At 45.2% G+C, this 18,163-nt stretch overlaps 1 protein-coding gene across 9 annotated transcripts in view; it reads left to right on the forward strand.

The window, feature by feature from the left end:
- Nucleotides 1-18,163, forward strand: part of WASHC4 (WASH complex subunit 4) — a 141,127-nt gene that overhangs the window by 67,112 nt on the left and 55,852 nt on the right. For all 9 annotated transcript variants that reach the window (XR_012647298.1, XR_012647299.1, XM_075007870.1 and 6 more), the window contains 4 exons: nt 3,706-3,853; nt 5,360-5,456; nt 5,990-6,186; nt 7,601-7,694. Coding sequence is in view for 7 of the 9 variants with exons in the window: in XM_075007870.1 (XP_074863971.1) it covers nt 3,706-3,853; nt 5,360-5,456; nt 5,990-6,186; nt 7,601-7,694 (536 nt within the window). In the remaining 2 variants the exon portion in view is untranslated. The remainder of the gene's footprint in view (nt 1-3,705; nt 3,854-5,359; nt 5,457-5,989; nt 6,187-7,600; nt 7,695-18,163) is intronic.

The raw sequence follows: 18,163 nt of genomic DNA on the forward strand, positions 1-18,163 counted from the left end.
GGTATTTGTACCAGCATTCCTCATTGGTAGAGTGCTCCTCAAGCTAGGATAAGTAACATACAGGTTGAATCTCTCTAGTCCAGCACCTTCAGGACCTGACGGGTGCCGAACCATAGAATTTGCTGAATCATGGGAGGTCAGTATTATCTAACAGCATTGCCAACACTTCCACTGCTTACTGGGATCTTAGACGACATTTAGGGGTAAATTAGAATTAAATAATATCACAGATAATTGAGAGCCAGGACTGGTGGCTGTAAACCAATTTTGAGACCATGAGAAACTTGGCTACATCCATAATAAGTGAACATCCACCTAACTAAAATCATACTGGACCTCAGATGTTGGCAGACGATATAGGTTCAATCTGTACTACCTCGCCCTCCATAAATTGCGGAGGAAAATACTACACACTAGTACAATACTACACAAGTACAACTGAAAAAAATAGAATCACAAATAAAAAACAAAAACAAACAAACGAACAAAAAAAACTCCAAACGTTTTTTTCAGGGCTTTTCCAGGCTTTTCCAGGCCAAGATGCCAGGAGCTTGCAGGGTACAGTAAAATATCTTCACTTTCAAGCATTACTAAACAGACTATTTTTGTAGGCCATCAAAAGATCCAAAGGAAGCCTGACTTGTGATTTAAAACCCAGTGTTGAGCTACATTGTTATGAAATTTCTTTGTTATATATAAGTTTTGGGACCCTAAGTTTGATGCCACAGTGGCTCCACACTTCAGAAGAGGACTTCCTTGTGAAGACTCATAATACAGCAATTTCAAGGCCTCTGTTACAACTATTAAGAACAATAGTTTTTCATAGAGTAAGGAAAATGTACTTGGTGGCAAGCAAGTACTGCGTTATCTAGGGCCATGATCCTGGTAGGGGTGAGACACCACTGTTTCTGATCTAGGTAAACCTCTTGTAGTATTTATGACCCGCCCCCCCCGCCCCCCAAAAAAACAAACAAACAAAACAAAACGAAACAGTGAGTTCTAATTGAGTGGCTACAAGGCAGTTCTGTTAAACAATCAGTCATCTTGAACGTTTATATTGTATTGTGACAGCGTCAGTCTTGCTCTTGGGTACCAGCCCCTTGTTCAGGTCACAGTTCCATAAGTAGCTAAGGTCCTGTGTGTTCTAGCTGCAGTTTGTTACTAAGTCTTGGGGCTGAAGGGGTCTAGGGTAGGGGACCCCGGTTGCCTAAGGTGAGAAGACTCTCAACACTCCCTGTAGGAACTCTCCACTTCCCCTGCTGTCTCTGGCAATGCTGCTGTTCTTTTTCTGCCCTCTTTCTCACCCTCACCTTCTCTAGTGTTACCTCCTTATCTTGTGCTGACATCCTCTTCCACTGTCCTCTCCTCTTCCAGCAAGAGAGGCCTTTTTAAATAGTCCTGTGGCAGCCTCAGGTGAGCTCAGTTGACCCAAATTGATAGCAGATCCTTCTTGGTTGCTTCCCCTGGTTAGCTGCTCCTTGCTGCCCTGATGTATCCCTCTGTTCATTAGCCAGTTGTTGTCTTTCTCCCAGTGAGCTAGCCTTCTGGCCTGACCCTGTCACAAGTACCTTCATGTTTACAAGTGAGGGGCTTTTGAGGAAACATCAGAGAAGTTTGTAGCTGTAGCTGAGATAGCAGAAGGGCCTTAACCCTTACTTGTCAAAGCAAGCCTAGCAATCCATTGGTTACTTCATCATCAAGGGATTCTAAGAAAGAACTGTTACCCTACCAAAAGAAAAACTCTGGAGAAGTTTGCAAGGAAAGCTAGATAAATTCCTCCAAACCAACAAAATCTTCAGCATGACAAAGACAACAAGAGCATTTGTGTATGAGCATTCACAATTCCCAGACAAGACGTTTCCTTCAGTTCCCTTGCCTGCACCCATGATTTTAATTGGACTAGGAGTAGTCAGAGCAAGGCACACACCACAGATGGTGCATGCTGACAGGCCAGTTGCTCGAAAGGCTTTATACTTGCCAGCTCTTCAAAATTAAGAAGAATGTTGAATCCAGTGTAGAGAATTGTTCTCCCACAAGTCAAAGCAAGCCTGACATGGGCCATAATTACACAACCATAACAAATATTTACAAAATCCAAAATTGGCAATATCCTGCCTGTGGTCATCTGTAGCCAATTCTCTCCAGAGGTTAGAATTGCAGGTGTCCTACGTTTGCTTCATTCTCTGAGCAGGTTTCTCAAAATGCACCTGCAGAATTTCCTTCTGAGGATATGGCACCTGATACAGTGCAGTTAGGTGTCCTTCTCAAATCATAATCAAATCTCTCTTTGTGGGCTGATGAGTACAAACACACTGAAAGTCAATCTAATTTTCACTTTAGATCATAGTGTGCTCACTCTGGAAGAAAGCCCCTTGAAAGATAAATTTCCAGAATCTGAGCACACGTCCTTTTGGTTCACTTTGACAAGCAGATTAATGGTGTGTTTGAACCAAAAAAACTCTGCCTCTGCATCCCAACAAAATAAGCGTGGCATATGGTATCAGATCAGTGGTCAATCAAGTCCAGCACCCTGCTTGTTTTAGTGGCCAGGTATCTGCTACTTCAATAGGAAGTGCAAGAAATCACATACCAGGCAATTGTGGTGCTCAGAGGGGAAATCTCTTCATAACTCCCCTAAGAAATAGAGATTGACTTATGATTGAGGCATGAGTATTTTTGATACCTTTCAAAATCAGGGAGAAATAGGAGACCATGGTTTCTCCATGACAATGGAAATAATGACTAGGGCAGAGAACAATATACTGTCTTTCAAGATAACGCTCATGTTAGGATATGGAAAAAAGGAAGCATTGAAGTCCTACCCTGTCCCTGTAGACACTTCGGAAAAGTTGCAAAGTATTTGTTTGTCTGCCAAGGCAGCCTTTGGTAGGAGAGTACTTTTTGGACTGGTTTCTACCTTACTCCTTGCCTTATATGAGTGGAAACCTTTCCCTTCCTGCCTTTTATTCAATAATAATAATAATAATAATAATAATAATAACAATAAACAACCTATGTATATTGTTTCCCTTTTTTTTTTCTAAGATTCACTGTCTACTTCCTATTAGCGATGAGTTAGGAGAGAAGCTGTGTAACAGAATGAGAAATTTCTTACCTAATAAAGGTTGAACCTCTCATCCAGCACCCTCAGGACCTGACTGGTGCTGGACAAGAGAATTTGCTGGACAACACCACTTTCACTGCCCACTGGGCTCTTAGAAGACATTTGGGGGTAATTTTACAGCTAAATAACAGCACAAAACACTGAGAGCCAGGACTGGTGTCTGTAAACAGACTTTATGGAACCATGGGAAACTTGACCACACCCATGATAAGTGGATTGGAGAGGTTCAGCTTCTAATTTTATTTCTGTTAACCATTTCTCCGTTCAGCCACTTTGGCCATCTGATGAATTTCCAAAATGGAAAATGGATTTTATCTTTAAAGGGAGATTTAGACATATAGTTGTCCTACATCATTTAATAAGTTTTATATGCCCAGTTGTCTTAATATGAATAATCAGTTGCTGGAGTGTTTCTGTGGCTTTTCTGCTGGCCTGGACTGGGTTTACTGTTGGAGCCTCTAGCAATAAACATTGGACTGTCTCCAAATCCCATAGGTGGGGTACTAACTATTATTGATGAATGAGGAGAAAATCTGTGCAACAGAACATGATCAGGTAAGACATTTTCTCATTCTTTGCAGGCAGTTGGATTCTGTCCTCACTGATCTCACACGTAATTCTGCAGAAGGGACAGAATACTTCAAAATGCTTGTCGATGTGTTTGCTCCTGAATTCCGCAGCCCAAAGAACATGCACTTGCGCAACTTTTACATTATTGTCCCCCCACTGGTTAGTATTCTTGCTACTCATATTGATATGGACTTTTAATTTATTAGATGGAATTTGTTGTGTAATGTGCTACATCGTAAGTACATGAGTAGCAGGCTGCTCAAGTCGAATTCAGCATCAGCTCACTACAGGGTACAAATGGGACCACTTCACTGGAAGAGTAACTTAAAAGAAATCTCTTCATTGTAAATTGTTGGTGGAGAAATCTTGAAAGGGAGTGAGAGAGAAAAAAGGAATCTGGGAGAGCTTGTGTTGAAGAAAGTGAGGAATGAAAGGAGAAAAAGCAGTGACATTAAATTGCCTCTTCCCCAAAAATACCCTTTCAGCAGCAGTTTGGGGACCTCCAAAGTTTTTAACTTCAAGTTCTAGAATATAAACTCTAAAGCTCTCCTCCTGCAGTCAGGAAGATCCATACCTTCATGCAGAGCCCCACTGGATTCACCATGGTTCTGCCCAATTGGATCAGATTTCAGAGTCAATGCCTAAACTGAGAACTGTTTGCTATTCCAGAACTAGCTTTTATAGTAGAAAAGTAGCTGAAGGGGGCTGAATCACCAATTGTGAAAGATGAAGTTGATATGGGTGATACTACTGAGGAAATGGGGAACCAAATAATCAAAGGAAAGCTAGAAATATAATGAATACATTCAAATAACTTGGGGTTTCTTCTCTGTAGTCTCTACATCTTTCAGCTGTTTTTCAAAGATGAGTGCATTTCAGAAAGCTTCATTAAGTATTTTTGAAGGTGTAACTATATGGAACAGCACTCTAATGAATGCACCACTGTGGTGTGTGTGTGTGTTAATATGGTGCTGTTTTGCCCTCTGGGTGTTAAAAGAGAATTGGCTGTTCACCTAAAACCCATATTTGTGTGTCAGTGTTACAATTATATGAAAGAGTATCTCCATCTTAACAGAGTAATAAAACTGCATGACACTGTCCTGTGTAATGTTCTAAACAAAATAGAGTAATTCAGTGTAAATTTAAAATACTATCTTCAGTGAGCTTCCAGAAAACATTTTAGACCTTGGGGGTTAGTTTTAAGAAAAGTTTAAATATTGATATAATATAAAACACTTGACAGCATCAGCAAATATAATTGGAATTATGCCTTTCATTAATTATATTGTACAAACTCAGACCCCAATTCTCAGTTCTCTCCCAAAAGCGTAGGAAAGAGATGGGCTGTCTATCCAAAACCCTTGTAAGTCAGGGTCTTGGAATGTAGGTTGAGGGTTTGGATGTAATTATATTGTACAACTGACAAAAATGCAAGTGACCACCTTTATTATACATAAATTACTCTCAGGCTATGTCTACACTACAGACCTTAGAGTGGCACAGTTGTGCTGCCCTGAGGTCTCCTATGTTGTCACTCTATGCTGGTGGGATATAGTTCTTCTGCTCACTTCCTGCTGTTCACACTGGAGCTTTTTTCACATCCCTTACTGACAAAAGTTTTTCCAACAAAAATGCTGGTTTAGGCAAAATCTTCCTTCATTTCAGACTCTCAACTTTGTAGAACATTCAATTAGCTGTAAAGAGAAGCTGAACAAAAAGAATAAAAGTGGAGCAGCTTTCACAGATGATGGTTTTGCCATGGGTAAGTTTGAGCATACTGTTGTTCTTCCAGTCATTTACTCTGATCAAGACTTCAAAATAAGAATTTGCCATAGCTTGTAAATTTATCAGTGTCCCATGCTTGTGAGTTTTAAAATTTGAGAGTTTTCTTCCTTCAGCATGACTGACTTGTGTAGATTATTGCTTTCCAGTTTCAGCATTGTATATTTAGTTCTTTTTTTATGCATACTGCTAGGACAGGCAAGGCTTCACCATGAGAAACTGGAATATTACACGAGTCTGTTTCATTATTTGATGTTTTAGTGATATTGTTTATTTCATCATCTGTCATTTCCAGGGGAGCATGCATACAAGCACATCTAGTTGTGATATTTTATAAAGTAGAACTTGTTCTTCATTGCAGATTCACAGTTGAGGTAATTTTAATGTAGCATGTAAAGTGAATAGTCGCAATACTGATGTTAGAGAGTATTTGAGGGTGTATGGATAGAATATATGCCTGCATTTGTCCAATTTACTCTTTGACTTTGGTAAATGATTTGTTAATGACTACAGGTGTGGCTTATATTCTGAAGCTTTTGGATCAGTACCAGGAGTTTGACTCACTTCACTGGTTCCAGTCAGTCAGGGAGAAGTATGTGAAGGAGATAAGAGCAGTAGCTAAACAACAAAATGTGCAATCAACTACTCAAGATGAAAAGCTATTACAGACTATGAACCTTACCCACAAGAGACTGGAAGTTTGTTTACAGGTATGTATGATTTGTATGGAACTCCACATTTGCTTTGCTCCACATTCAATGAGTTATTAGTGATAGCGAAAGCACCATCAGCAATTAGTAGAAACCACTGAATCATTTACTGTTCCCTACCACAAAAATACCCCTCTCATTAGAAAAGATGAGCTGGGTGATATTGCATTTTATCTATATTTAATGCTGTGAGCTTGCTTGGTGTTTGTAGGTTTGTTTAAAAAGAAATACCCTGCCCCTAAGAGTTTGAAATCTACAGCAGAGGACAAATTTGAGAGAGACTGATCATGGAATTACCAGCTAGGTAGCAACAAACGATATGACGTGCATGTCTCTGTATAGAGAATCAAAGGAACATGCTTCATAGCATTGGATGTTGTTCTGTGAATTGGGAAGATGAATAATGTGTCAGCTATCAAACGGGAAAGGCAAGCCTTTTGGATACGTCAGTACCTTTTGAAACATAGTACAAGTTGCATCTCTCAGATCCTATACACTCTTGTCCAGCCATGGATGTTCCAGGACAAAAGAGTACTGGGCCAGTGCAGGAGCCCCAGTGCTCTTGCCTGCCCTGCAGCAGCATGGGGATTGGGAGCCAGAGCCCCTGGGCAGCCCCAGGTCAGCCTGAGTTTGGCTGAAGCCCCCTAGGAGCTGGGGGTGGGGGGAGTTGGAAGGTGGGGCTGCAGAAGTCCCAGAGTGCAGGGCTGTCAGGAAGCAGAATCCCTAGACCTCCTCTGATCCAGCAAATTCTCTTGTTTAGGACCTGTGAGGTGCAGAGCATGCCAGATAAGGGAGCAACCTGTAGTTTTAGCTATAGAAGTTACATGTGTGACGCAAGACTTAATCTATTTAATGTAATAATATAAAGGTGTTTGGACAGTTTAAATGCTTTGTAAAACACACAGATAGGGTAGAGAGTGGGATTTCCAAAAGCACCTCAATGATATAAAATCAAAAATTAATTTTCATTTAGAAGCTTTGGCAGATTGAAGCTGCATATGCTGTAGATAAGTGGTTCACAAACTTCATTGCACTGAAGCCTCACTTCTAACAACAGAAATTACTACATGACGTCAGAAGGGCGGACTGAAGTCTAGCCTACCTGAGCCCTTCTGCACTGAGTAGGGAGCTAAAGCCAGAGGGCTTCAGCTCTAGGCAGGGGGCCTGTAACCTGAGCCTCACCGACTAGCATTGAAGCCCTTAGGCTTCAGTTTTAGACTGATGAGGTGGCGTTCAGGCATCGGCTTCATTCCCAGGCCCCAGTAAGTCTAAGCCAGCCCTGGTGACCCCAGTAAATGGCTCTGTGCAACCCACTTTGTGGTCCCAACCAACAGTTTGAGAACTATTGCTGCAGACAGTAATTCTGTGATGTACTTGACTTACTGAAAGTCTCTTTGTTTAAATATTTTATTAGGAGTTTGAACTGCTTTATTTCTCGCTAAGCAGTGCAAGAATATTTTTCAGAGCAGACAAAACGGCAGCTGAAGAAAACCAGGAAAAGAGAGAAGGTTAGTGAATGTTGTAGAACTTTTCAGGTTTTGAAATTCTTGTGTCTTTAGAGATACACTGATTAGAATTTTGGGGCTTGTTGTGTAGTATTGCTCGAACACTTCAGCGTGGGGCGTGCTCTTCTTGTGCTGCATAACTTCTTTCTTCTTCTTCGAGTGGTCCCCGTGGGTGCTCCACAATAGGTGTCGGGCTCGCCCGGCACCGCAGATCAGAAATCTTCCAGCAGTTTCTCCTGGATCGCGCATGCGACAGCACGCGCTGCCCCCCTGCGCACCCCCGGCTGCGTGCACGATCCGGTCCCCGCCAGTTCCTTCTTAACTGCCATCGGCTGCAGACGGAATCCACTCAGGCTAAGGCCAGAGTCAGATTACTTAGTGGTTTTTTTCCACGTGTAATTTGTTGTTTTCGGTTATTAAACAAAAAAAAAAAATGAGAGAGAGAAAGCAAAGACAAAGAGAATATCAGCAAAAAAAAAGGAAAAAGAGAGGAGTGGAGAAGAGAAGAGCAAACGTGAAGGCCATTTAGGTCGCCCGCTGCCGCAGGCCGGTGATCACTATTTGGGTGGAAAGGCACAGATTAAGTGGTAAGTACCCTATTAACAATAAAGGACTCACCGCAATGGCCTCTTCAGGTTTTGCAAAGCGGGAGTCATGCCATGAAGCTATGCCGGCCTCCGTGGGGCATAGCGAAGGCACCCGATGCCTGGGGGAATTACGGCTACCCAGACACATTCTCACTGTGCTAAGCTCACAGCCAGGGCCAGGAAGGACAGAGCGATGAGGCGTAAAATGCTCTTGTCGATAAGGCTCTCCAGCCGGACTTGCCGGAGAAGCCTCACCCAGAAGGGCCCTCTGGGTTGCATAAGAGGAGGGTAGTTTTTCTCTGACCCCCTCAGTGCAGAAACGGAGGAAACTCTTCCTGGCTCGATCCTTGCCATGCGTTTGCAGCGATCAGGACGAGCGGAGCACACAGCCACCAGCCGCATACTCAGGCAAGTGGCAGCGCACATGGCAGAGGCTGAGCCTCCGATTATTCAACAGCCAGCACGCACGGCGCCTAGAGCGTCAGCCAGGCAAGCGCCGGAACCGGCGGCATTGCCACAGGCAGCACAGACCCCCGCGGTACCAGCGGTGCAGGGGCGCCAGGCACGGAGCCTGCAGGCACCGGAGGAGGATACCCGCGCGGCACCACAGCTGATGGTGCAGAGCGTGGCACTGACAGCGGGGCTGAGATCCCCGGCACGGGAGGGGGCGGTGCCAGCCCCGCAGCGGAGGGGCAAGGCAACATCAAAAACCCAGCACCGCAGTCCATCTCTGGACAGGGCTGCGCTGCTGTTAGCACCAAGCCCTCCCCCTGTGATACACACGCCGCACCGAAGGCCTGTCTCTCCACCGGCCCATCTGGAAAAAAAGAAACAAAAAAAGAAAAACCTCCTTCTACGTTCCTCCAGCCAATGTCACCATGGCTTGGGCCACCTTCACCCATACTGCCATGGTCGTCCTTATCATGCTGGACACAGACAAACCACAGGCGTACACCCAGGGGCAGGTCCCCCCCCCCGGCAGCTCAGTACCCCCGTGGGCACTCCCGATCGGGGACGGAAACACAGTTGTCTCAAGGGGAGTTAATTTTAGAACCCCGAGACTTTCCTTCACAATCCTCCGGCGAGCAAGTGTATCATCGACCGCAGGAACCCGAGGGTTCGATGGAGGTTTACCTTAGTGGTTCCTCCTCATCCTCCCCAGATGAGGCCATGGCCCCCGGGGATGTTTCTCCCCCAGATGACCTTAAACAGTTTCAGGAGCTGTTTAAAAGCGTGGCTTTCACGCAAGACATTCAAACGGCAGAGGTGCAGGAGAAACATCACAAACTCCTGAAAAATTTGAGACCCCCGGCTTCATCCAAAATTGCTATTCCGCTGGACAAAGCCATTCTGGAGTCAGTCACTACTGCATGGCAGACTCCGGCCTCTGTTCCGCCTGCGAACAAGAGAGCGGATAAGAAATACTTCGTCCCGGCAAAGGGCATGGAGTTCCTCTTCAGTCACCCACAACCAAATTCTTTGGTGGTCGGGTCGTCCCAGCAGAGGTCAAAGGCTTCTCAGTACAAATCGGGGGATCGGACAAAGATGCTAAGAAGCTAGAGCTGTTTGGCAGGAAGGTATATTCCTCTCCTATCCTGCTATTGAGAATGGCAAATTATGGGCACACCTAGCAAACCATAATTTTGATAATTACTCCGGGCTTACTCCCCTCATGGATTCACTCCCGGAAGATAAAAAGCCAGTGTTAAAGGCGATTGTTCAAGAGGGCTACGCAGCATCGCGGACAGGAGTCCAGATTGCCCTGGACGTGGTGGACACGGCGGCACGTTCAATGGCTACAGCAGTGGTCATGCGTAGAGAATCCTGGCCCCAGACGTCGGGTATCTCGAGGGACCTACAGGCGAAGATCGTGGACCTTCCCTTTGATACACAAAAGCTGTTTGCAGACTCAACTGATTCAGTCCCTCACTCCAGTAAGGACTCGAGAGCTACACTTAGAACCTCGGGCATTTATACTCCCCCATACAGGAGGGAAAAATTTTATCCTCAGCAAAGATGCTACGCTTACAACCACAGCATGCTCAATATCAACGGGGCTACGGCCAAGGGCGCTATCAATAGCGGCAACAGTACAGAACTCCTAGGCGACGTTCTCAACAAAGCCGTACGCCCTCAGGTCAGGCCCAAAGGCAACAAGTTTGATGGGTATGTCGGGGGCTGCACTATCAATACCCTCGCTCAATGCCACTCACATCTCATGTTCCATCATCGCCTCAGACTGTTCCACTCCCAGTGGCAAAAGATCACCACAGACATATGGGTGCTGGAGATCATAGCCACGGGTTACGCGATCCCCTCCCAGTCGCTTCCACCGACAAAGCCTGCCACCAGGCCTCACCTCAGGGAAGCTGCCACGAGGCGAGGCTCAAGCAGAAGGTGACTCACCTTATGTTTATAAGGGCGGTGGAAAGAGTGCCGGAATAATTCCAGGGGAAGGTTTTTATTCATGTTACTTCCTACCAGGGAAGAAAACAGAACACTGGAGGCCCATCTTAGATCTTCGGGGCCTCAACCGTTACTTGCGCAAGCAACGGTTTCGGATGATCACAGTTGCCTTGATACTCACGGCACTGGACGATGGAGACTGGGTTGCAGCACTCGACTTACGAGATGCTTACTTTCATATAACAATCCACCCGGCACACAGACGCTTCCTCCGCCTCACGGTCGGCCAGGAGCGCTTTCAGCACAGGGTTCTTCCATTTGGCCTCTCCTCGCCCCCCAGAGTCTTTACCAAAACCCTGGCAGTGGTGTCAGCCTACCTGCACAGACAGGGGGTGTTTATTTTTCCCATATCTGGGTGACTGCCTGCTAAAAGGGACCTCGAAGGCAGAGGTCTCATGCATGATATGCGTCACAGCGGACACGTTTCTTTGCTGGGCCTAGTCATCAACCTCGCAAAGTCAAAGTCCGAACCCACACAACATATAGAGTTCATAGGGGCACGCATAACTCTATCACAGCAAGGGTGTACCTACCCGACGCCCGCTTCCGCGCAATCAGTTTGCTGGTGCAAGTCATTACATACAGCCCCACGGTGCCTACAGCTGCTGGGCCACATGGCGGCAGCGACGTTTGTGGTACAGAATGCCAGGTCACACATGTCAAGCCTGTAGCATTGGCTGGCGAGCGTTTACAAACCGGCATCCCACACTGTCCACAGGGTGGTGTCGCCCACAACGGAGGTGTGCAGATCCCTGGCGTGGTGGGAAAACCCCGAGAATCTGCTAGTGGGGGTGCCTTTTCACCAACCACAAATTTCTAATTTTCTTACTACCGACGCCTCCCACATGGGATGGGGAGCGCACATCGGCGACAAGGTAACGCAAGGGCTATGGTCCCCTGCGGAACAGACACTGCACATATCCATACTGGAGCTCAGAGCAGTGTTCAACGCCTGCAAACGTTTTCGAGATTACCTACATGGCAAAGTAGTCGGGATTCAATACTGACAATACCTCCACTATGTTCTACATCAATTGACAAGGGGGAGCACGATCCCGTGCCCTATGTGCGGAAGCACTCCAATTGTGGAATCGGTGCATCGCCAACAACATAACGTTGAAAGCCTCGTACTTGCTGGGCGCTCACAACGTGAATGCAGATCAGCTGAGCAGGAGCTTCACAATCACGCACGAATGGCAGATCCGCTCCGATCTGTTACGGCGCATTTTTCGTACATGGGGGTTTTCCCCTGATCGATCTGTTTGCCACCCAATACAACAAAAAAAAAAAAGTGTCCCCAGTACTGCTGCAGGGCAGGAGTGGGGCGGGTGTTCCTGGGGGACGCATTCATGTTTTCATGGAAGGGCTCCCTACTTTACGCGTTTCCCCGGCAGCGCTTATCCGCAAGGTCTTGCACAAAGCCAGAAGGGAGAGAGCTCGCATGATACTCATAGTCCCGCTTGGGATCAGCAGCAATGGTTTCCCTTGCTTCTGCGCATGTCGGACCGCCACCGCTCCCTCTACCGGTGGCGCCGGACTTACTCACGCGGGCTCAAGGGTCCATAGTGCACCCGCACCCTCAGGGTCTGCACCTACAAGCATGGCTAATCCATGGCTCAGCTCCTTAAAGAGCACATGTACAGAGGGAGCACAAGAAGTCCTGGAATGTAGCCGAAGGACCTCCACCAGGAGGACTTACAAGCAGAAATGGACTCGATTCACAGCCTGGTGTTCCGCCAAGCAGTTAGCTCCCCTTGACGTTCCTATACCTGTAATACTAGAATACTTATTGGACCTCAAGAGAGGCGGGCTTTCTCTATTCCTCGCTAAAGGTCTACCTCGCCACTATATCAGCCTTTTGGCATACAGAGGAAGGGCCCACGGTATTCGCCCATCCTATCGTTACCAGGTTCTTGAAGGGGCTGGTAAACCTGTACTCCCCCTCGGAAACCGCTTCCACTATTGTGGAATTTGGACTTGGTGCTCAGCACGCTATCGGGTCCACCTTTTGAACCATTAGCCACAGTTCCCATACGTCTCCTTACGATAAAAACAACCTTCCTCCTTGCAACTACGTCAGCCCGCAGGGTGAGTGAGCTCGCAGCAGTGATGGCAACGCCGCACTGCACAGTATTCTCAAAGGAGGCGGTAACCTTAAGGCTGCGCCCAGCCTTTGTTCCAAAAGTCTCTTCGGAGTCCAATCTTAACGAGCCAATAGTTTTACCCTCGTTTTACCCAAAGCCTCACAGCTCCGGCAAGGAGGCACGCCTGCATCTCCTAAATGTGAGGAGGGCGTTGGCCTTCTACACAGACAGAACTAAGTCCTTCCAGAAAACAGACTTGCTTCTAGTCTCTCTTGCTCCTGGGTCAAAAGGAGAAGGTCTCTCTTCCCGGAGAATCTCAAAGCACATTGTGTCCTGTATAAAAATGTGCTTCGAACTTCGAAAGACTCCTTTGCTGGCCCCGCCCAGGGCTCACTCCACCAGGGCGGTGGCGGCGTCAACAGCCTTCTTCGAGGGCATTGCGTTAACAGACATATGTAGAGCGGCAACCTGGTCATCCTATGACACCTTCGTCAAGCATTATGCCCTGCCTCGGGTATTCTAAGAGGATACCCGTCTCTCGACAGCATTCCTCTTGGGGGCAAGCTGCACATAAACCGATTACCCACCTCCTTACTTGGGTTACTGCTGGGCAGTCACCTATTGTGGAGCACCCACGGGGACCACTCAAAGAAGAAAGAGAAGTTACTCACCTGTAGTAACGATGGTTCTTCGAGATGTGTCCCCATGGGTGCTCCACCACCCGCCCATCCTCCCTGCTTCGGATCTCTGTCTGGTGTTTTTCAGGAGCATCCGAGGCGGTTGGTCAAGGAACTGGCGGGGACCAGATCGTGCACGCGGCCGGGGGCACGCAGGGGGGCGGTGCGTGCCGGTGCATGCGCGATCCAGGAGAAACTGCTGGAAGATTTCCGATCTGTGGCGCCGGGCAAGCCCGACACCTATTGTGGAGCACCCACACCTATTGTGGAGCACCCACATCTCGAAGAACCATTGTTACTACAGGTGAGTAACTTCTCTTTCTTTGCTGTCAGCTGGTTCTGCAGTAGTCCCATATAATATAGTCAGAATTTAATGGTGATTCATGACTCAAGGGCAGCTCATGGTGATGATTCCCAGAGTGGATTGAATTTTAAAGTGGATTATTAAGTCCAAAAGCTAGTGGTGGGGGAGAGAGGCAGATAAACAGTAATTTCAGTTAATGGGCTAAATCAGTAGTTTCCACATTTTTTTGACGTGACGCCCCTGTTTTGGTTTTCACTAAACCCTCATCTCCCCACCCCCATTTTTTGATTGAAACAAATTTAGTCCTTTGCAATCATATATATTATTGCTTATGATCAACTAACTCTTAATTGTTTTACCCATGTATCTGATGCATATGGGGAAGATTGAAAAATACACATAAAATATTAAATATTTTCTTCAAAATATCCATGTGAACAAAAAAAAGTATAGATTTTAATCAACTTTTCCAGTGCAGTATATCACAAAAACATTTAAAATTCAAACTACTTCAAAACTATGTAACACTTGACTTAACAGCAGTAGACTGAATGAGACAGCAACATATCGGTAGGTAACAGTTAACTGAATTACTTTTTTCCCAGTCATTTACTTTTGAAGATAAAACGAAAATTTGAAAAACAGAAATTTAAACAAATAAAAGCAGTTTGAATTGAATTAGTTTAGTGAGACAGATGATACTGTTTTTCCTTCACAAGCTCAAAAATTCTAGGTTTGAAGGATGAAAGAGCACAATGCAAGTCACTTTCTACATCCAAACTATTGTGCTGTTTTGTTTTTAATACAAGGAGAGTTGAAAAACCAGGTTCACAAACGTAAGTAGAAGAAAGGGGGATGAACAAACATAGTGCTGCTTCTCCCACTTTGTGGTAAATGGGCAGGCATTTTATCCTGAACTCTTTCTAGACACCTGGTTTTGAAATTATCCTTTGCACTTGAATCACACTTCAATTTGATGGCTTGTTCTTGCAAAAGGTCCAGCAACGCATCCACATCAATAGGTTTCACAACAATTTTCAAACAGGATTGTCAAAGGTGGCATCTGGAAAATGGTGCATGACCTCCTCAGCGAGACAATCCAGCTGAGACATAATTTTGTTCTTTTGATCTGGGTAATGCTGATCAAGATCTTCCTTTTCAGGTAGGAGTTTGTTGAAATGAAGGACCGATGAAAAGTTTCCTGCTTGAAGTTGGCACTTCCAAAGCTAAATTTTCTCCATGAAAGCTCTGATTGCATTGTTTTGGACAATGATGTGTTAGTGTTTCTTCTTTGCAGCATGAAATTGGGGTTGTAGATGGCCTCAAAAACGTCCACAAGATACACCAGTGAAAGTTGAAACATTAATCCATGAAAGCACCATATAATTTTTATTTTTTCTGACGTAGGGGAAAAAATTCCACTTCATGCTTGAATTCACAGAGTTGGCTTAGTATATTTCTTTTTGAACCAACGAACTTCCATGTGAAACGAAAGAGCTTTATGATTAGCTCCTAAATCTGCAAAAAGATCTGCAAAAAGCTTTGTGGTTAAAGCAGTCTTCTTTACAAAATTGACAACTTGGATTGCCAAATTCAGTGAAGTACACAGGTCATCCGGAAGAGTGTTAGCAACCACGGCTTGTTTGTGGATGATGCAGTAAGTCCCAGTTATGGTTGGATTCTTTCTTTTCTTTTACCAGTGTCATGAATCCAGTGTGAGAGACAAGCATCACTAGGGCACAATCAGTGCAGACACTGACTTGCTTTTCCAGTGAGAGACCCTTTTTTATTTATTTAATTTATTTAATTTGAAGAAAATCAGAAACTTGTCAAAACACTAGAAGCCTTTGATGTGGTCTCCAGTGCTTTTGAGAAAAGCATTTCTTCTTTCACAATTCCATCATCCACAAATTAAGAATAGATGAGCAACTGAGTGCATTCAGCTTCATCAGTGGTATCATCGCACTTAATTGCAAAAAAACACGATTTTTTCCCAAACGTCTCTTTTTACATCCGCTGCAAGTTCACCAATGCGATATGTCATCGTTTTATCAAAGACTGGCATTTTTGATAACTTTTTCTGATTTTCAGCACCAAGCACAATATTCACAGCACTCAGCATGCATGGTTTCACAAGTGTCTCTTCAATTATGTGAGCTTTCTTTGCTTTGGCAATGAGTAGTTACAGCTTATAAGGTGATTCCACCATTTGGACAGTCTCCTGATGAAGAGCTCCAGTAGTGTCCAGCTTCATGCATCTCAGGCATTGATGTTTGACAGCAAAACCTCTTTTGACTTTCCTTTAATATCTCTTGTAGTTTGTTTTCAAATGTTGCTCCAGACGGCCAGGTCTCATGTCATCATTTGTAGAGAACTGCATGGCATACAGCACACTGAGGGAGGGTTCATTGATGGTAAAGTCGAACTTGATGTACTCTTCACTATACTTCCTTTTCTTTGTAACAGACATTTCTAAAAGAAATGAAAAAAAAGTTTGTCTTCAATATATCAGAAAAATTTCAACCTTTCAACTCACAGAAATTGAATAAAACTTTTTTAAAAGTTCTGTAATGAATGAGAACAATATATGTGGAAAGAATTAACAGTAGTTTTTTTGGTGACAAACTTAGGAGCTGAATTTAACAAATACTCATGTTTAATTAAAACAGTTATGAATGGTTGAAAAGCATTGCACACATGAAGATACTTAACTATTATAGGCCCATAATTGTTATTAAAATGTAAAAAGCATAGAATTTACCTTCTGCTGGAAGAAATAACAAATAACACAGACACTATCCCAACAATGAATATCAACAAGCTGAGTAGAACTTGTGGCTTGAAGAGGATTGGAATGATTCTCTAGGAAAGCAATTGATAGGTGGAGGACATTGGCATTTGTAGAAATATATGTGTTGCAAGAAGTTATCTTTACATGCTTCGGCTGCCACTTTGTTAAAAATAATCTTTCTTCTTTTAAGGACACTCAGGGATGCTAAGGTTCTCTTTATTTGCCGATGAATAATGCTGACAAATGTTGAAATCTGACCGCTCCAATTTTTTTAAGATTTGGAATGGATTAAGAACCCTAACAAGTGCTAAAGGAAGAGATGATTAAAAATGCAGTTAAAAAACTGAGTCAGCTGAATTTGACATTAAACATTGATTCCCCCCCATAGCCTTATGCCTTCCCTGGAAGCCCTTCATGCCCCCAATTAGGGAACCACTAGGCTAAATGCAACATCATTCTCATCACCAGTTTGGTAATAGTTAGCTCCTCCTCTCCACCATCTGTACGGTAAATTGTTTAAAGGAATTTCATTTGAATGATTTATCATTGCTATTGGCTACAGCTCAGGGGCTGTGATTAGGCCTCTGTGTATCTTTCACAGAGGTTGTGGAAGTCATGGATTCTGTGACTTTCTGCAACCTCTGTGTTTTCTGCATTGGTTCGTGTGGCTGAACTCAGGACCACCCAAGCAGCTGACCCCAGGGACAGCCACACTGGAGTGGCCCAGCATAGCTAAGATTGAACATACTATACTTCTAACTTGTAGACATTCACAATTTATTTTTTCACATGAATTGCTATTATAGTATCGAGTATACAGATTCAGCCTCTTAAATCCAGAATTCTTTTGTCCAGCAACATCCATTGTCTGGCATGACCACAGATGTTGCAGGACCAGAGAGTCCTGGGGCTGGGACAGGACCTGCACGATTGAGGCAGGGCCTGGGGCCCATAGCAGTGGCCAGCGGCATGGCCCAGGCCAGAGCTGGAGCCCCTGCCAGCTCTGCTGCAGCACTGATGGGGAAGCGGGTACCAAGACCACAATGGAGTGTGGGTCTGGGGTAAGAGCCCCCACAGGAGGAAGAAGAAGGAAGGTGGGGAGCAAGAGCCAGTGGGCCCCGGTGACTGCAGAGCCAGAGTTAAGCACTGAGGACCTAGTGGCTGGGAAAGTAGGGGAGCCCGCAGAGGATGGCCAGGGACCTGCAGGCCAGTAGCTGCAGGGCTGGGAGGCTGCAGACCACGGAGCTGCAGGCCAAGAACCTGGTGGGGGGAGGAGGTAAGCCACAGGGAGCCAGCAGGGGAGCTGTGGAGTGGCAGCATCCAGGGAGCCACAAAGGCAGCAGGAAGTCTTGAAAGTGGCTGGGCGAGGGGAGTCCTGGGAGCATTGACGGCCCCTTGTCCAGGACTGCTCCAGTCCCTAGGGTGCCGAACGAGGGAGATGCAACCTGTGCTGATTATCCATGGTTTAGGTGACGCTCGGAATTAACATTAGTAGGTGTTAAAGTCTCTTCTTTTAAACAATAAAAGTGCTCACAAGGAATGTGAGGTAGATGTATAGTTATC

This window comes from Carettochelys insculpta, chromosome 1, assembly GCF_033958435.1.
Source record: "Carettochelys insculpta isolate YL-2023 chromosome 1, ASM3395843v1, whole genome shotgun sequence".
Classification (NCBI taxonomy): domain Eukaryota; kingdom Metazoa; phylum Chordata; order Testudines; family Carettochelyidae; genus Carettochelys; species Carettochelys insculpta.